This window comes from Miniopterus natalensis, chromosome 22, assembly GCF_054644295.1.
Source record: "Miniopterus natalensis isolate mMinNat1 chromosome 22, mMinNat1.hap1, whole genome shotgun sequence".
NCBI classification, from domain to species: domain Eukaryota; kingdom Metazoa; phylum Chordata; class Mammalia; order Chiroptera; family Miniopteridae; genus Miniopterus; species Miniopterus natalensis.
Genome location: NC_142102.1, coordinates 454644 through 471727, shown reverse-complemented (window position 1 = coordinate 471727; position 17084 = coordinate 454644). Strand labels below are relative to the sequence as shown.

General features: G+C 49.6%; 1 protein-coding gene across 1 annotated transcript in view; it reads left to right on the top strand.

Moving 5' to 3' along the window:
- GABRG3 (gamma-aminobutyric acid type A receptor subunit gamma3) overlaps nt 1-16591 on the top strand; it is a 209982-nt gene extending 193391 nt beyond the window's left edge. Inside the window, exons 7-10 of the mRNA XM_087829179.1 lie at nt 10699-10851; nt 12955-13151; nt 13666-13725; nt 16049-16591. Coding sequence (XP_087685305.1) covers nt 10699-10851; nt 12955-13151; nt 13666-13725; nt 16049-16330 — 692 coding nt within the window. The 3' untranslated portion in view covers nt 16331-16591. The remainder of the gene's footprint in view (nt 1-10698; nt 10852-12954; nt 13152-13665; nt 13726-16048) is intronic.
- The last annotated feature ends 493 nt before the right edge of the window (nt 16592-17084 follow it).

Below are 17084 nucleotides of genomic sequence, written 5' to 3'. Positions count from 1 at the left end.
GGTTGCAGGCTTGATCCCCAGTCGCGGGCTGGCAGGAGGCGGCCGATCGGTGACTCTCATCATTGATGTTCTATCTCTCTCTCTCCCTCTCCTTTCCTCTCTCTGAAATCAATAAAGATATATTTTTTAAAAATAAAATATATTTTATTCTCAAAATTGAGCTGTCAGCTGTTACAGTGTGTGTGCAGTTTTGGGGACCCCCTGTATGTAAACCAGTTTTACTAATGGTGAGACTCCTGCAACTTTCAACTTCCCACACACACAGTAATGTTCAAGTGTTATTGATAATAATACTTGAAATAAAAGAAGCTGGTGGAAAATGTCCCCCGGTTTTAATTTCTTCCTTTCCTTTAGGCTAAACTGGGTCTTGAACTTGGTTTCTTTTCCACACTCATTACCCAGCAATTTGGTTTTCTTGGGTGACTGTTATGTGCATTTTATAAAGCAGGCAGGTCGGTGAAAGGGATGCGGCACTTGTTACAGTATTTATTTGTTTATTGCTTTTTGCTTTGTGGGGTTTTGCCTGTTGGTAGGTGTTTACCTACTTCTGTGACCCGCTGTTTGCTGACTGGTTTTCTTCCTGCAGGGCTCGGGGTGCAGATGGGGCGAGAGTCCACTTTCCTTATGTGTTTATACGGGTAACATATTGGCTCTTAAAACGCCATATAACTTGTTTTATTGCTGACTAGATTAAGATGTAAATTCTGCTAATTAATGCTGACACATTTAAAGGACAGCGTGACTTCTTGATAGATCGTAAAATACACGTTAAGGAAGATTTGAAAAGCTATGTAACGAATGAAAAAAGTAAAACCTCCCTGTAGAAGTCCCGGTGCTCACAGTGAAGAGTGGCGCCTGCGTTTAACTATGAAATATTGATAAGGTCAGAGCACAAGAAGATCATAATTTATTTAAATGAACTGTGGAGGTCACACAGCGGGAACTGTTTGGGGGGAGGTTTTTCCCAAGTAAGAGTCACCTGCGTTCATTTAACTGCTCCCCGAGAAGCTGAAATGAGCCAGCAGAGCTCTGGGGGGAACGGCGGGCACCGGGCAGGGCCGACCTTTCTCACATTGAAATTGCAGCCTCGGTGCTGAGCCTCCTGCCCTGCTGCTCCCGGTGAAGTAGCGATAAACCAGAGGAAATGCCAAGTCAAGCTGAGCACAGCGGGCTCAGGGCACCTGAAACTGACCGTGAGCAACCAGCACAGGGAAGGTGGAGTCCAGCAGTCACTGTGCCCGGAGTTACTGCAGGTAGAAAAGCCTGAAGCCCTGGCCCGTGTGGCTCAGTGGGTTGAGCAGCATCCAGTGCGCCCAGAGGTCGCCGGGTTGATTCCCGGTCGGGGCACAGGCCCGGGTTGCAGGCTCGATCCCCAGCAGGGGGCGTGCGGGAGGCCGCTGATGGATGTTTCTCTCCCCTTGATGTTTCTCTCCCTCTCCCGTCCTCTCTAAAATCAATAAAAACACTTTTTTTAAGTATGAAAGGCTCTCTCGGGCAGCAAGGAGCTCTCAGTCTCCCTGGAAACGCGGGAGACAGGAGGGGCTGCTGTGCGAGCTGGGGGTTGATACATCAGCATGACAAGGAGACGCCATGTCGCGCTCAGTTTCAAGCAAGACGGACGCCAGGCTTGGGGCGCTCCTGTGCGGATGGGAGATGCCTGTTTCCCTGAAATTCTTTCCCTCACTCGTGGCAGAGCCGATCCTCACGGAAAGCAGTGAGCGTGCTGGCCCTGGTGACGGACCTGGTCCATCCATCTGCGCCTCTTCCCTGCCTCCTGCTCACATGGGAAACTTCACACCGTGTGGAATTCCACGTCGCTGTGCCTTCTTTAGAAAACAAGCAAAAGTATGTTCTAAAGAAATAACTTCATAAAAAAATCAAACTCACTGGCCTCCAGGTCCCATGCTATTGGAAGACAGGAGTGAGATGCGAGGGATGGATTCTCGCCCTTTGTCTCCAAAGCTCCTCTAGCCTCAGGGTGCTGACCACCCGCCCCAGGCCTGTCGGTGGCCCCGATGCCCTCTCCCTGTTTCCCCAGTGGAAAGGCCTTGAGTCGTCATGAAGGTCACTCCTTTGGCCCTGGCGCTGTGGCTCAGTTGGTGGAGCATTGCCTCTTGCAGCAAAAGGTCCGGGTTTGATTCCTGGTCAGGCACTTGCCCGGGTTACAAGCTCAGTCCCCATTGGGGGCGTGCAGGAGGCAGCCAGTGGAGGTTTCTCTCAGAACACCGATGTTTCTGTCTCTCTCGCCCTCTCCTTTCCTCTCTCTCTAAAATCAATGGAAACATTTTTTTTTTTAAATCACTCCTATGCACCCTCCTTCAGTCCCCCGCACAAAACCCAGCCCTCTCCCCACCCCACATTATTAGTCTGCTCAGGATCATCCTGGGCATTTCATTTGTGTGTAACCATATTGTTTTCTGGGTTTAGGCAACATGTTGAGTGTTTAAGTGTCATAGTTGAAGACAAAAATGCAAAAAATAGCCCCCCCCCCCAAATTATCCTACTATTCAGGAATTAATCCTATTTCATGGACAAATATTGAATATAGACACTGCCTCTCACATGTTTTCAGAAAGAGGAAACAAAGAATTGCAACTACCACAGAGAAGTTTGCAGATTTATTTCTCATTTAAATTTTTATTTTGGAGAATGAGCATGTCCTTTGTGAGGTTCCACTGATTATTTTAGAGAGAGTGGAAGGGGGGGAGAGAGAGAAACACCGGTGTGAGAGAGACACACCAGGTTGTCCCCTGCACGCGCCCTGACGAGGAGCAGGGACGGAACCTGCAGTCCAGGTGCGTGGCCCTGACCGAAACCAACCTCCAGACCTTTGTGCTGCAGGCTGACGCCCTAACCACTGAGCAGCACTGGCCAGGGCGAGCTGACGCATTTTACCAATACTGAAGCCCACAAGAAAACTAGAGGGACCTGGGTTCACTCTCTGTTACAGCCAGACTCAATCTTTTGTGTATTATATTTGGAATGAAAACATCCTTCAGATGATAAGAAACACCACCAGCCCGGATGTTCACGAATGAATCATCCTTACACGCGTGTTAGCCACGGATGGGTGTTCATCGCAACGCGCCGTTCTCACAGGCAGATAATTACTGATGATTTACAGAACCCAGACTGTGTGAACAGGAAATAGATTCATTGGGACAATGTGTGTTTACAAAGTAAACAAAGTGAAAAATAAAAAGAGAACTCTTTCAGGCATTTCTTTCTCTGACGATCGTATCTTACGTTGCAGCGTCTCCGAGTATGGAAACAAAACAACAAAAAATCCTGTTCCTACAGGAGTTCCCTTACTGATAAAAAAAAAAATTGACTTTTGTACTGTTAAGATCAACATAATTCCGGAGGGTTTCATATTGTTCAATGTGTTTCCTCATGCCATTCTTTTCTTAAAAAATAATTTTATTGATTTTGAGAGAGAGAGAAACATCGATGAGAGAGAAACATCCATCATCGGCCCCCTGCACGCCCCCTACTGGGGATCAAGCCTGCAACCCAGGCCTGTGCCCTGACTGGGAATCGAACCAGCAACCTTCTGTTTGGTGCATGGGAGGAAGCCTAACCCACTGAGCCACACCGGCCAGGGCTCCTAATATCATTCTTGGCTTCACATCATCTCTATAACATCCCCAGAGTGGCCTTACAAATGTTCTGTTCATTCGGGGAGATCCGACCTGATACTTAGCTTCTCACTGAGGGAATTCCTGGCAGCATGTCCCTCTCAGTGCAGAAACTCAAGGTTCACGGGATCCGTTGCTACACAAGCCCCGTCAGACCCTAGCACAGCAGCATGGCCCTGTCTGCTTTGCCTGCTCACAAACTTCTTCCCAGTCCTTCACACTTGAATGAAACATTGTGATGATAGCCGTTCAGGTACTCATTTATCCAAAGCCCAGTTTGCAGAGAGGAAACTTGGACTTCCGGCCACAGTTCTGGCTTGCAGAAAGGTGCAGAGAAGTGGATGAGAACATTTCCCAGGTGTTGCTATGCAGCATTGCTATGACTCTGGCATGGGGGCAGCAGCTGGTTCCATAGAGATGAGATGTCAGACTGCGCCTTGTTCTGTGCGGTGCTTTGTTCTACGCGTGTGTCCACTATGTCCAGCCTGAATCAGGTGTCAACAGTTAAGGCACCCTGACAGTCATAAAACACAATTGTGTACTAAGCGTGAAGGATTGTCCAGTGTTCCAGTAGAGTTTGAGAGTATCCCTGTTAGAGAAATGTCTTCTAGACCAATTTTTTTAAAATCATCATCTGAGGATATTTTTTCCATTGCTTTTCAGAGAGTGGATGGAAAGGAGGGAGAGGGAGAGAGACAGAGAGAGGCATTGATATGAGAGAAACACATTGATTGGTTGCCTCCTGCACAAACCCCAACCAGGCAGGGATCAAACCTGCAACTGAGGTATGTGCCCTTGACTGGAATCGAACCCAAGACCCTTCAGTCCACTTGCTGATGCTCTAACCACTGAGCCAAATCAGCTGTGGCTAGACTAATTTTATTTCTTGTTTTCAAGCTCACTCAAACTGATGATGGCAATATGTCCTTATGTAATTCCTTTCTTCCAAGAAGATTAAGGCACTCAGAGCATCATCTAACTCAGGGGTAAGGAACCTTTTTCTGTCCAGGGCTATTTGGATATTTATAACATCATTCAAGGGCCATACAAAACTATCAACTTAAAAATTAGCTATGGAAAAAGCTCCCAGATTTATTGAATTTCGAGTCCTGCCTGTGGTTGCCCTGGCAGGGAAAAACCAAATGATTTCTATATGGCCCATGAGCTAGACGTTCCCCACCCCTGAACTGGTTGTCACAAATCATTGTGAACTTTGAAGAGGATGGGTATTATTTTTAAACATACATAAATAATTCTGCTATAGAACTTACTCAAAAAATGGAAAAGCCTCAGATTCATGAGGCCAAGTGTCCAGCCTCTAGGTGTGTTGCCAACACTAGGTACTCTGAGGTGGGCTGTGATATGATATAAAGTTATAACTAAGTGTAATTGGTAAAGAAAATATTAAAAACAGTGTAATTGGAATCCCAGAAGTGTGGGCCGTGGAGAATGGGTTAGAAGCAATATCTGGAAAATAATGGCTTAGAATTATCCTGGGTAGATGAAAGCATGAATCACACACACAGGAACACGTATAAACTCCAAAGGATGGGCAATACAGAGGGAAGCACTGAAGTGCTGTAGACCAAAGGCAGAAAGTATATCTTTAAGCATCTAGAGGAGAAAGGACACGTTACCTTCAAAGGAGCAAAATGAACACAGACAGCTGACTTTTCACCTGAAATGATGGCAACCAAAAGACAAGGGAATTCAAAGTGTGAAAAGAAACAAAATTTTATATCCAACAAAATAGCCAATAAAAATGAGGGTGAAATGATGATGTTGCCAGACTAAGGGAAGAGAGAGCCAGAGGGAGGGAGGGGGAATTCATGTTGTGATCTTTCTAGCTCGTTGCTTTCTCTTTCATAAAACCTTTAAGACAAAGGCTGACCCACGTCTTTGCTGTATCAAGGCTACTCATCATGTCCACTTGAACCTGAATCCCGTTGTCTAAAGGCACGTGGGCAGGACCCTCAGCAGTTTTTATCCTGAATGTCAAGACATCTGCAGTGAGCTTTGTGAAATGAAGCCAGAAATAAAAAACCTACTCTGCCGTGGGCCTGCTTCTGGCCAGCTCAGGGCACTGGGAGCTTGCCTCTGAGTGGCTCTGCAGTGCAGGCAGCCCTCACAAAGGCCCCTGCTACTGAAGGAGGGGATCAAGTCAGAAGCCTGGGCCCCCAATTAGCTGCACCAGAGACTCTCCTCCTGGTGCCTGTTTTATGGCAAAGCCTCAGACCATCCCCCTAAGAGAGTAAATTTTCATAGTCAAAGGAACCATGAGAAAGAGCTGCTTGTCTGTAACTAAGGCAAAAGCCACACAGCTGGGTGTGAATAGGTGATATTTTTTGCCATTTATTCCAGATTTAAGTTCAGCAGCTTCTGAAAGCAATTCTCCAAACTCCAAGAAAATATTGTGTCCATGAAGTTTTATATATTCTGTGTTCAATTGGTAGCTTGTGCTCCAGCTGAAGTTTTTAAAATCGTTTCTGATAAAGAGAGCACAGAGGTCAGGAGGACGGGTCAGACTGCCAGCTTCTGACCTTGGGCACTTCTGTGACCGTCGGTGCACACCTCTCCTAAGTGACAAGGACATTGCCAGCTCTTTATATGGCTGTTGTGAATTTAAGTGACCTAACATATGCAAAGTGCATAATTGCCATCCATATGTATAACTAACATCATCTATTGTCCTGGCTGCTGTGGCTCAGTGGTTAGAGCATTGCCCTACGTCCCAAAGGGTCTTGGGTTTAATTCCCGGTCAAGGACCCATACCTGGGTTGCAGCTTTGATCCCCGGCCCTGTTGGGGCACCTGCCGGCAGCAACCAATCGATGTCTCTGTCTCTCCTCTTCCTCCTTCCCCTCCACTCTCTCTAAAAAAATCATTGGAAAAAATATCCGGTGGGGATTAAGAAAAACATAAATAAATAATATCTATTATTATTGCCTTAATGTACTTCCTGTGAGGGAGCACTGTAGGATTTACATATTTACTTTCTGTGTTAAACAGTCCATTCAGTCAGCTGTTCAAACCTTACCAGGGCTCTGTAGTGAGATTTATATCCTGAACGCAAATAGAAAGGCACGTTTAAAATAGCGCCGGTAGAAGGAACTCTAAAAGTGGTTTCTTCTTGGCTTTCTGTCATACTTTTCTGAGTGCAATCTGGGTAATAAATCAGTCTGGCTTTTAGAGTCAGAATTTTAAAAATAGCGGCAGTGTCTTTGCTCACAAGATTGAGTGAAGAACCCTTCAGACCCACTATGAGTCACCCTCCTGCTCTAACTCAGACGGGAGATGCGGAAAGAGCACTGCCCGGCTGAACGAACTGCTCATCCACCAAGAAAATGGAGATTCTGTGATACAAATCACATCTGACTATGTCTGCTCTTTTAAAATCAGACTTCATTAATTATTCCTTGACAGCAAAATTATCTTTCCATGGGGCCTGAACAAGTTGAGCACTTAGTACACGGTGACAGTGATATATATACATATACATCATTTTATGGGGGTTTTTAAAAATATTTTTATTGATTTTTAGAGAGAGAGGGAGAAAGAGAAACATCAATTGGTTGCCTCCTATATGCACCAGCCAGGGATTGAGCATGTCCCCAGGCATGTCCCCGACTGGGAATCAGACCCAGAACCTTTCAGTGCAGGGCGACAGTGAACCAACAGAGCCACACCAGCCAGGGCCGTTCTGTGGTTTTTATTTGCCTCCCATCTTTCACTTTGAAGAATTTAAAACATATGCAAATATATTTATTAACGATGGGGACTGAGCCTCAGGAAGACTGCCAGCGTGGCCCACAGCAAGGCACCCGGGGTGTGCGCAGCTGCTGTGAGACCTCTCGCCGTGAGGCTAGTGACTCCACATCAAAGCTACAAACAGCCGACTTCACTTCCTATGGCCAACTCTCCGTTTGCAGAGTATTTTATTTTCTCTAGTCCACTGTTGGGTTAAGCTTCATTCTGCGCTGTGTTCCCCAGCATGGATGATACATCTCTTTTTATCATTATGGAGATACATTACTGCTTTCAGTCATTTGATCAGAAGAAAAGTCTTAAATCCATGTGCACTGACCTAAGGGAGTGTGACAACTTAAGCCCTGGCCAGGCGGCTCAGTTGGTTAGAGCATCTCCCAACTTACCAAGGTTGCAGGTTCAATCCCTGGTCCAGGCACATAGAATCAACCAATGAATGCATAAGAGTTATAAAATGTAAATTAATGTATACTTAACTATGTCATTGTCCATAGCAACGGAAATATGCGTTCACCGAGAGTTAAATCTAACAAAAAACCTGCCAAGGCTTTATGGAAGACATTCAATATTTTATTATAGGAAATTCAAATTGAACTAAATAAGGCTTTCTGGGGGCAAACATCTTTGTTTGCTTAGCGTTCTAGTTTAAGGTAGCCACAGTGAATTAAATAAAGATACATGGATTTATTGATTTTTCCAATAAAAACACCAGAGAGGTGTCATGGGACAGCCCCGAGTCAGAGGGAGAGGGCTGTCCCCACCTCCCTTCTTGTTATGCTCGTAGGAATGAATTTAAACAAGTGACCCCAGATGACTGCATTGTGTTAAAGTGAATTTATTTAAAAATGAAAGCAAGCACATTTATTAAAGGACCAAGGCGAGCTATCCTCTGGCTTACGAAGCTCAGACGGGCTCCCAGCTAATCTGAGAGCAGGTTGGGTGGGGGTTCGAGGTGTTACATACCCTCCTGTCTATGAGCGTTTTGTTTCAGTTCCTCTGCTGGGTGTCCTGGTAGACAGCGCTGAAGATCTCCCCTTTTCTCTGTTACGACTTTCCCAGAATTTGTGAGAAGCACCTGGCAACTAACCCCCGAGACTGCTGGCTTCTCTGCTTCAACAGTGGGATGAGATCAGACTGCCCCTCCTCCCGCCTCTCTGCTGCCTTTTAGTTGCTTTCGGGGTGATTTAAATTATGCATTTTCTAGTTGCATTAAGATTCCCACTCATCTCCCTCGGCCCTTCTCCTCCTCTCCCGCATTCTTTGGTGAGGGGAGGTTATAACCCTTTATTCTCACGAGAAGGTCCAGCTGCAAGCGGTCTGCAGAGCTTCGGGGCTCTGTTTAATTTTCCTGCCTCAGTTTCCCTATTCCACTTGTCCCGGGGTCTTCCTAGCTTTCCTTTGTCCTGCAGCAGCTGCACGGTCGGGCCCTGGAATGTGGCCCTGATGGCCCCGCTCCCTCACCCAACGGTGGACAAGGGGCAGACCTCGGAGTTAGGGAGAGGGGTTCGCTGAGCACACCTCAGGCCCCTTCTTCCCAAAGGAGACACCCCTTTGCTGACCCCCTTTGCGCCCGCCCTGGAATCCTCCGTCTTTTACTCACTCGGGAGCCTGCAATAAATTATCCGACTCTTCCGGATGTTCCACTGGGGCTGTGTTATCACCAGGGCGATTTATTCCGTTTTGTTTCCCTGTCTTCTGTTGGTTTTCTGCTTGGTTCTTTATTGAAATTTTATGTAAAAAATAATAAGCTTTTAATAACGCACACGATTCAATAACATTCCCTCAGGAGATGATGTCACTTGGCATTCAGATCACTTAGGAAAATATTTGTGTTCTCTGATTGCCTCCGTTTAATCATTCTGATTCCTTTGTACTGAAACGCTAATTTGCTTAAAATATGAAATGGTTTGGGGGAAGCGATCTGAAACTTGATGTTTCGATGGAATGTTCTCCCACCCTGAACGTTGCTGCTGCGGAGCTCGGCATCCGGGAAGAAAGTCGTTTGTTGAAAAGCATGGTTTTCACACGAGTTCAAGATCGTCTCTCTGCCGATCATTTTAGTGAAAATGGAACTTTCAGGACGATCTTTACATTAAACAAATACCAACTGATTGCTTGCCGCCAACGATGGTGAACGAGAGAAGTATTCTCTGCAACCCACCCAGCTCGTTGGTTTGGAGACAGGCTTTGGGTTGGTCTTTGCAGGAGGGAATTCGTCGCCCCGGTCGGGGGTCGGAGGGGCCCTCCTGGTGAACAGCGGTTTCCAAGCTGAAGTACTCAGGCGACAGGGAGCCCGGGGTCGGGGGACCGAGGAGAGCATCTGGGGGAGGGAAGGGGCTCAGCGGCGTCTGCAAGGACCTTGGCCGGTCGGGGGACCTGGGAGACCGCGGTGCCCAGATAGACTCCGAGCGAGGGCGCTTCACGCACGTGGTGCTCTGCAGACCCCGCAAAGGTGTGAGCCTTTGGGGACAGCAGGATGCTGCTGAAGGGCACAAGGAGAGGGTCGGTGACAGTCATGTTGCAGAAAGGTCCTTGGTGGAGGGCCGTGCAGCGGCCTGGGGCTGAGAAGGACAAGCTGGGGGCCAGGGCAGAAGGTGGTACTTGGCCCTGGGCGTGTGGCTCGGTGGTTGAGCATCGACCTAGGATGCAGGAGATCGTGGTTCGATTCCCGGTCAGGGCACAGGCCCGGGTTGCGGGCTCGACCCCCAGCAGGAGGCAGCCGATCAATGACTCTCATCATCGATGTTTCTCTCTCTCCCTCTCCCTTGCTCTCTCTGAAATCAAATGGAAAAAAAAAAAAAAAAGGTACAAGGTCGAAAAGCTAAACTCTGTGCTATAAAAATAGAAATATAAACCGGTTACACAGCTTTACGTGTGGGAGTTTATGGGTAGCTGTTACTGTTGAAAATGTAGAATGACCCCGGCTCTGCCTGAGGGTGGAGGCTCTCGTCTGTTACCCTCGATTTTAAACATGCAGTGAATTCAGCGAATTGAACAATGAATTCAAGCAAAACAGCTCACGAGTAATTGTCTGTTACGGAATTAATGTGTGTATCTATCCCCTCTACCCATTAATGTGTTTGTTTCTGTGTCTTTCCAGTGGCCAGCCATGGATATTATGAAAATTAAATTTAACTCCACCAGCGTTTTGACCCTTGCCCCATGTGATATTGTTGTATTTATTTATTTACATATTTTTATCCAAGTCACTCATTTAGCAGAATAGTTACACATCATTTCCCTGAACTATCTGTGACACCGAGAAAGCCGTCTCACTATGCACCTGTTTGTGGCAGGTGACTACGTCGTCATGACCATCTACTTTGAACTGAGCAGAAGGATGGGGTACTTCACCATCCAGACGTACATCCCCTGCATCCTGACTGTGGTTTTATCCTGGGTGTCATTCTGGATCAAGAAAGACGCGACACCAGCAAGAACAGCATTAGGTGAGTTTCAAAAATATACGTATCGCCCACCATTCTGTGTGTAAGTTTAATACAGAAATATTCATAAAAATGCTTTCGGTGGAAGAGCTAAGGGGAGCTGACCTCCTCCGAGGGCTGCTCGACGCAGGATTAGGCGGTTTCAAGCAGCCGAGGAGATTCTTGTTCCTGACGGTAGAGTCCCGCGTGTGCCGCTCCAATTAAGTAGGGTCAGAGGGGAGACACATCAGTCGTGTCACCTGATGGATTCTGTGAGGACGATGCCGTCATAAGCCTGCAGGCACGCCCTGCGATCTGCACGCGAAAGCCTCGTGACGTCCGCGTGAGAAACAGACTCAGTATCGGCAACACGTCTCTTCATAAAGGTCTGCTTGTCCGCGGGCTCGACCAGCAGGGACGGGCTCATCGTTGCTGGCCACCTGCACCCTAAAGCTTAAAGTCCCTTCATGAACTTCCCTCCGTCTCCCGAAGTCCTCTTAATGAAACATTCCGTGTCAGTGGTTTTAGAATATGCGACATGCTCTGTACCGGTTTTTATTTTTTATTTTTAAATATGTTTTTATTGATTTCAGAGAGGGAAAGAGAAACATTGATCGGCTGCCTCCTGCTCGCCCCCTGCTGGGGATCCAGGAGCCTGCACCCCGGGCCTGTGCCCTGACCGGGAATCGAACCGCGACCTCCTGGTTCATAGGTTGACGCTCAACCACTGAGCCACACCGGCCGGGCTTTACCAGTTTGTCTTGTTTTTTTCTTTTTTCTTTTTAATTCTCACCCAAGGATATTTTTTCCATTGCCTTTCAGAGAGAGTTGAAGGTGGAGAGAGAGAGAGAGAGAGAGAAAAGCCTATGTGAGAAACACACCAATTGGTTGTCTCCCGCACGCGCCCCGACCACCAGGGCCAGGGATCGAGCCTGTAGCCGAGGCCTGTGCCCTCGGCTGGGACCTTCAGTCCAAGGGCCAGCGCTCTAACCACGGAGCCACACGGGCCAGGGCTCCATTCCTTCATTCATTTGTTTTTCCTTCTGAACCACCCGGCGCATGCACATCGATTTTCTAAATCTTCCCCACAGTCTTTGACTAAATCTTCAGTGTTGACCCATGTATACGAAATCGTCAAGGTCAGACCAACGCTGAGTATCAGTAATTAACTAATTAACCCATGAATGAATGCATTTTATGCAAAACACTCATCTAAATGCCTAAAGTGTGCTGGGCTCGCTGACAAGCAAGCACAGAGGAACAAGGTAGAGTTTTGCCCTTGAGGTTGGCACAGCCCAGCAGCTATTCAGGGGGACAGACGTGCAGAGACGGTCACGGTGCAAAATAAACAAGGTCCTGGAAAGCACAGGGGTAGTGGGATGTGAGCATTATCGGCGCGGCCCCGGTGCTGGTGGGGAAGGTGCCACACGGGTGGGGCTTCAGCTGGGCCTTGAAGCCGGGCGGGAGTTTACAAAGCCCCTAGAAAAGGGGGAGCAAGAAAGAAAACCAGTCACCTGTCAGGTGAAGGCTGTGAGATGTGAGCAGACGCAGTGGCAGCCAGTCGTGTCTCCCTCACGTCACTGTTTCTCTCTCCCTCCCTTCCACTCTCTCTAAAAATCAATGGGGAAAATATCCTCAGCTGAGGATTAACAAAAAAAAATTTAAAGATAAAATGTCAAACAATTAGGGAATTACTGAATGAATCGCAAGGTACCCACTTAATTCAGGTATTGTAATGTTATTGGGACGATTACAATAGAGATTTCTCGAAAGCATGGTTTACAAAATTGTACAGTCATTAAAATTTAGAAGTAATAGCACAGCCCTGGCCGGGTGGCTCAGTTGGTTCGGCGTCATCCCTGCACCAAAAGGTTGCAGGTTTGATTCCTGGTCAGGGCACATACAGGAGGCAACCAGTCAATGTTCCTCTCTCTCTCTCTCTTCCCTCCTCTCTCTCTCAAATCAATAAAAATACATATCCTCAGGTGAGGATTATACATAAATAAATGTATGTAATGTCACACTTATGCAATGTCAAGAAAATTTCACATAAAAACAAAACGCTGTGTTGGAGCGGAGGGAGTCATTGTGGCTCCTTTTACAACCTGGCACCTGTCCCCCACGCAGGCATCACCACAGTGCTGACCATGACCACGCTCAGCACCATAGCCAGGAACTCCTTGCCCCGCGTGTCCTACGTGACCGCCATGGACCTCTTCGTGACCGTGTGCTTCCTGTTTGTCTTCGCGGCCCTGATGGAGTACGCCACCCTCAACTACTACTCGAGTTGTAGAAAACCACCCACCACTACGAAGAAAACATCGGTGAGTCCCAGGAGCAAGGATTTGGGGAAAAGGCAATGGGAGGGTGGTTTGAGACAAAGGGTCTGTATTCCTAAGGATCTCACGCAACCTGATAGAAATAGCTAACTCGACAGCCTCTAAGAAACCAAGACAGGCCCTGGCCGGTGTGGCTCAGTGGTTAGAGCGCTGGCCTGCGCACCGAAGGGTCCCGGGTTCAACCCAGTACCTGGGTTGCAGGCTGGGTCCTCGGCCCCAGTCAGGGCGTGTGTGGGAGGCAACCCATCGATGTGTCTCTCTCACATTGATGTTTCTCTCTCACTCTAAAAAACAATGGAAAAAAATATCCTCAGGGGAGGGTTAACAAAACCAAAAGAGAAAGAAAACAAGTCAGGTATTGAGAAGATTCGATGCGACCCCCCTCAGCTTCCCCCACCAGTGACGGGTTAACGTCACCAGACCTTAGAGGTTGCTCTCAGCTGGGGGACGCTGAGACCTGCACAGCAGTTTTTAACTGTTCTTTCTGCTTCTCTCGCAGTTACTGCATCCAGACTCCTCGAGGTGGATTCACGAGCGAATAACCCTGCAGGCCCCCTCTGTACGTATAGCCCTGCAGGTGCCAGTGTTTCCACAAACTTACTGAACTGAGACAGAAGGATATGTTGCTTTTAGCTCAAAATAACCCTCTTACACAGAGGCACATCTTGGGGTGAATTGTTCTGAACCCCCGAGTGCCCACTCACGCACCGTAGGCGGGTTTCTGACTGCTAACCCGTGACTTGTATTTGGTGCGTGTCAACATGTTTTCCTGGGGAGACTGTGCAGGTATCTATGCTCAGTGTAGTTCTCACTTTACAGCTGTGGGAAGCCACGTGCACCTACAGATGTCACCAGCAAATGGTTCCTATTCGGCACAACAGACCCACAGTCATGGGGGGGGGTTGCTAAGGAAAGGACAGTCGGATAGAATAGCCAGAGGCCAGAGGGGACATTGTCGCACCCGCCCGGGGCTGGGAGCGGGGGAAGACAGAGCGACACCTTTGGTGTAGAGATAACACCTCAGAAAGAAAGAAAATCCTTCAGCACAGAGAAAATGAAACTTCCACAAACCAGAATTACACCGTAAAGAAAGCGTAACAGCCCCGAAGAAAGTACATAGAGAAGCCGTGCACAGAGAGAAAGGCGAGAACATACTCAGCGGAGCCTTCAACAGGAGTTTGGGAGGCCGCCGCCCTGCGTGGGTGGCTCAGCGGCCGAGCCCGGACCTGTGGTCCAGGAGATCGCAGTTGGGTTCCCGGTCAGGGCATAGTCCCAGTAGGGGGCTCGACCCCCAGTCGGGGCGTGCAGGAGGCAGCCGATCAGTGTTTCCCTCTCCCATCAATGTTTCTCACCCTCTCTCCTCCCTTCCTCTCTCTGAAATCAATAGAAACTTTTTTTTTTTAAAGTTCTCCTGTGATAAGGTAAAATAACCTTTAAAAAAAAAGAGTTCATAAGGCAGCCAAAGAAAAGAGCTTTTCAACAGTTGGACGGTTGTCATTGTCTTCAGCTCTATTCTGGGAGACCCAGGCTCGGGCGGGTTAAGGGGCCGCTGTCCCCGACAAGGGAAAGCAGCACCAGCAGCAAAACCGAGCAGCTTCTGAGCGGCGAGAGACCAGCCAGGCTCCGCTGGCGACCACGCGCGTGCTTTGGGGCGTTCAGACATCCCTGTGCCTCGGTTTCCCCACACGGAAACTGCAAAGCTGACCCACTTGGCGCGAGCAGTGGGACCTGCGGCCCAGGAAGCGCAGTGGTTCCAGAAGCCACGAGGCCGCATTGCGCACGCGGCCAGAGCAGAAGTGGGCCAGGGACCCGCGTGACGGGACCGGGGCGGCGAAGAGGACCTCGCAGGCTCTCCGTTACAGTCTCCGTTCGAAGCCATGACAGTGGAGAGGAGGGCATTTAGACACACTGGAGTCATTTTGCATATGGCTGCTGCGTAGGGTTCCTAATGTTCTAAGTTTTATTTCAATATTGTCAGATGAAATTAGCTCCATTTCAAAACAGTGAGCTATAAACGGAGCTCCCTTCATTACTGGGTCAGGCTGACACGTGTTTCAGTGATCGTGGGTTTAGTTCCCCAAGTGGAGAAGGGAAGTGGAGGTTTCTGTTGCCCCCCGAAACCTTGCTGCTTTTTTGCCCGTGGCCTCCCGGGTCCCCCTTTAGACCTTTGGTGAGCTGACCCTGCGAGGCTGGCTCCCTCTGCTGGGCCTGCGCTGCCTGTCACGGCCAGGCTCCTCCTCTGGGTGGCGCTGCTCGGGAGAGACGGCTGACCGTGGTCAAACACATGCAATTAGTAGTCAGTAAAGGCCGATTTTTCCGGCTGCATCATACGGACTGTGCGACGGGTAAGGGCTTACAGGCAGTCCCTGGTCTCCAGCGGTGGTTTAGGGGTTTTCGACTAGACAGGGATGGAGAGTGACCCGCTTTCGGTAGGAACCTCCAGGCTGAGCTGAAGCCGGAGGTCAGGTGCATTAGGTGTGTTCTGACTACAGAACTGTCACCTGACAGCGGGTTTATCGGGACGTGACCCCGTCGTACGCCGGGGAGCATCTGTGTATATAATTATGACATATTCGCTCCAAGTCAACAGGAAAGTGGGCAGAACAGGGACTTGAAACGGCTGGCACCCATTGGAAACTGTGCTCCGCCTCCCGCACCAGCAATCTGAGCAACGCAGCCTTGGGCGCTGTGCCTCACCTTTTCTCCCCTTAGATTTGCGAAGGTTAAATCCTCAAAGGTCGAGCTCCCCAGGGCGGGAGGTGGGGCAGGGGCAGGGCGTGGACCCGTGTCCGGCGGGCAGAGGCGACCTGTGCCCGCTGCACGCTTCACCCCGGCTGGCCTCCGGGCCTTCCGCGGTGACCCTGCGTTCTTGTCGCCCACAGAACTACTCCCTCCTCGACATGCGGCCTCCGCCCCCCACGATGATCACCTTCAACAACTCCTTGTACTGGCACGAGTTCGAAGACACCTGTGTCTACGAGTGTCTCGACGGCAAGGACTGCCAGAGCTTCTTCTGCTGCTACGAAGAGTGCAGGTCCGGGTCCTGGAGGAGGGGGCGCATCCACATAGACGTCTCGGAGCTGGACGCGTACTCCCGGGTCCTCTTTCCCACGTCCTTCCTGCTCTTCAACCTGGTCTACTGGGTCGGGTACCTGTATCTCTGAGCGCCGCCCGCGGCGATGAGGGCCGCGTGCTCGGTCCCCCCTTCACCTGTCCCCTCCCCAGACCCGTCGTGACCCTTCGGAGCAGGGAGGGCGCTGCTCAGCGTCTCTGAACTTGCGCAGCACCCCTGAGCAGCGTGGAGAGTGCGGCGAATGTTCTACCGCGTGTCCCACCCCCACGTGCGCGCACACCCACAGCTAAGTGAGTTTCAAAGCGACATCCCTGCGAATCCCTTCCTGAACCTGTAGCTTGGCCAAGGTCACCAGTGGTTTGGGGCTATTGGAAGCGGCTGCCGGTTATCTCTGCAGAGAGATCTGTAACCCACGCCAGCAAACGCCTGAGACGCGCGCTCAGGCCCCGGCCTGCTGGCTCTTCCCTCGGCCGCCCTCGGTGGCCCCGGTGCCCAGTGTGAGTCCCCGCGGCTGAGACGTACTCGCCCGGCCTCCCAGGCACCCCGAGTTCACGCGCGTGGGTTCCGAGCCGTTTCCTCTCTCTCTCTCTGGCCTGTTTCCCTCGGGCGCCGTCGTGGTCAGCGGGCAGCCCTCTGCCTGGCAGCCTCGCCTCGGCTTGGAAAGGGGGTCCACGCATCACCCACACACGTCAGGTTGAGGGGAAGAGACGATTTTCAGATTTTTTTCATGTTGCTGAAATCAGCGACGTTGGTGATCTCCGAACGTCGGAAGGTCATTCCTTGCTTTATTCCTTTATGCCCTGAGCGGGGCAGCCGCGGAGTGCGCCCCCTGCTGGCGTTGCGCT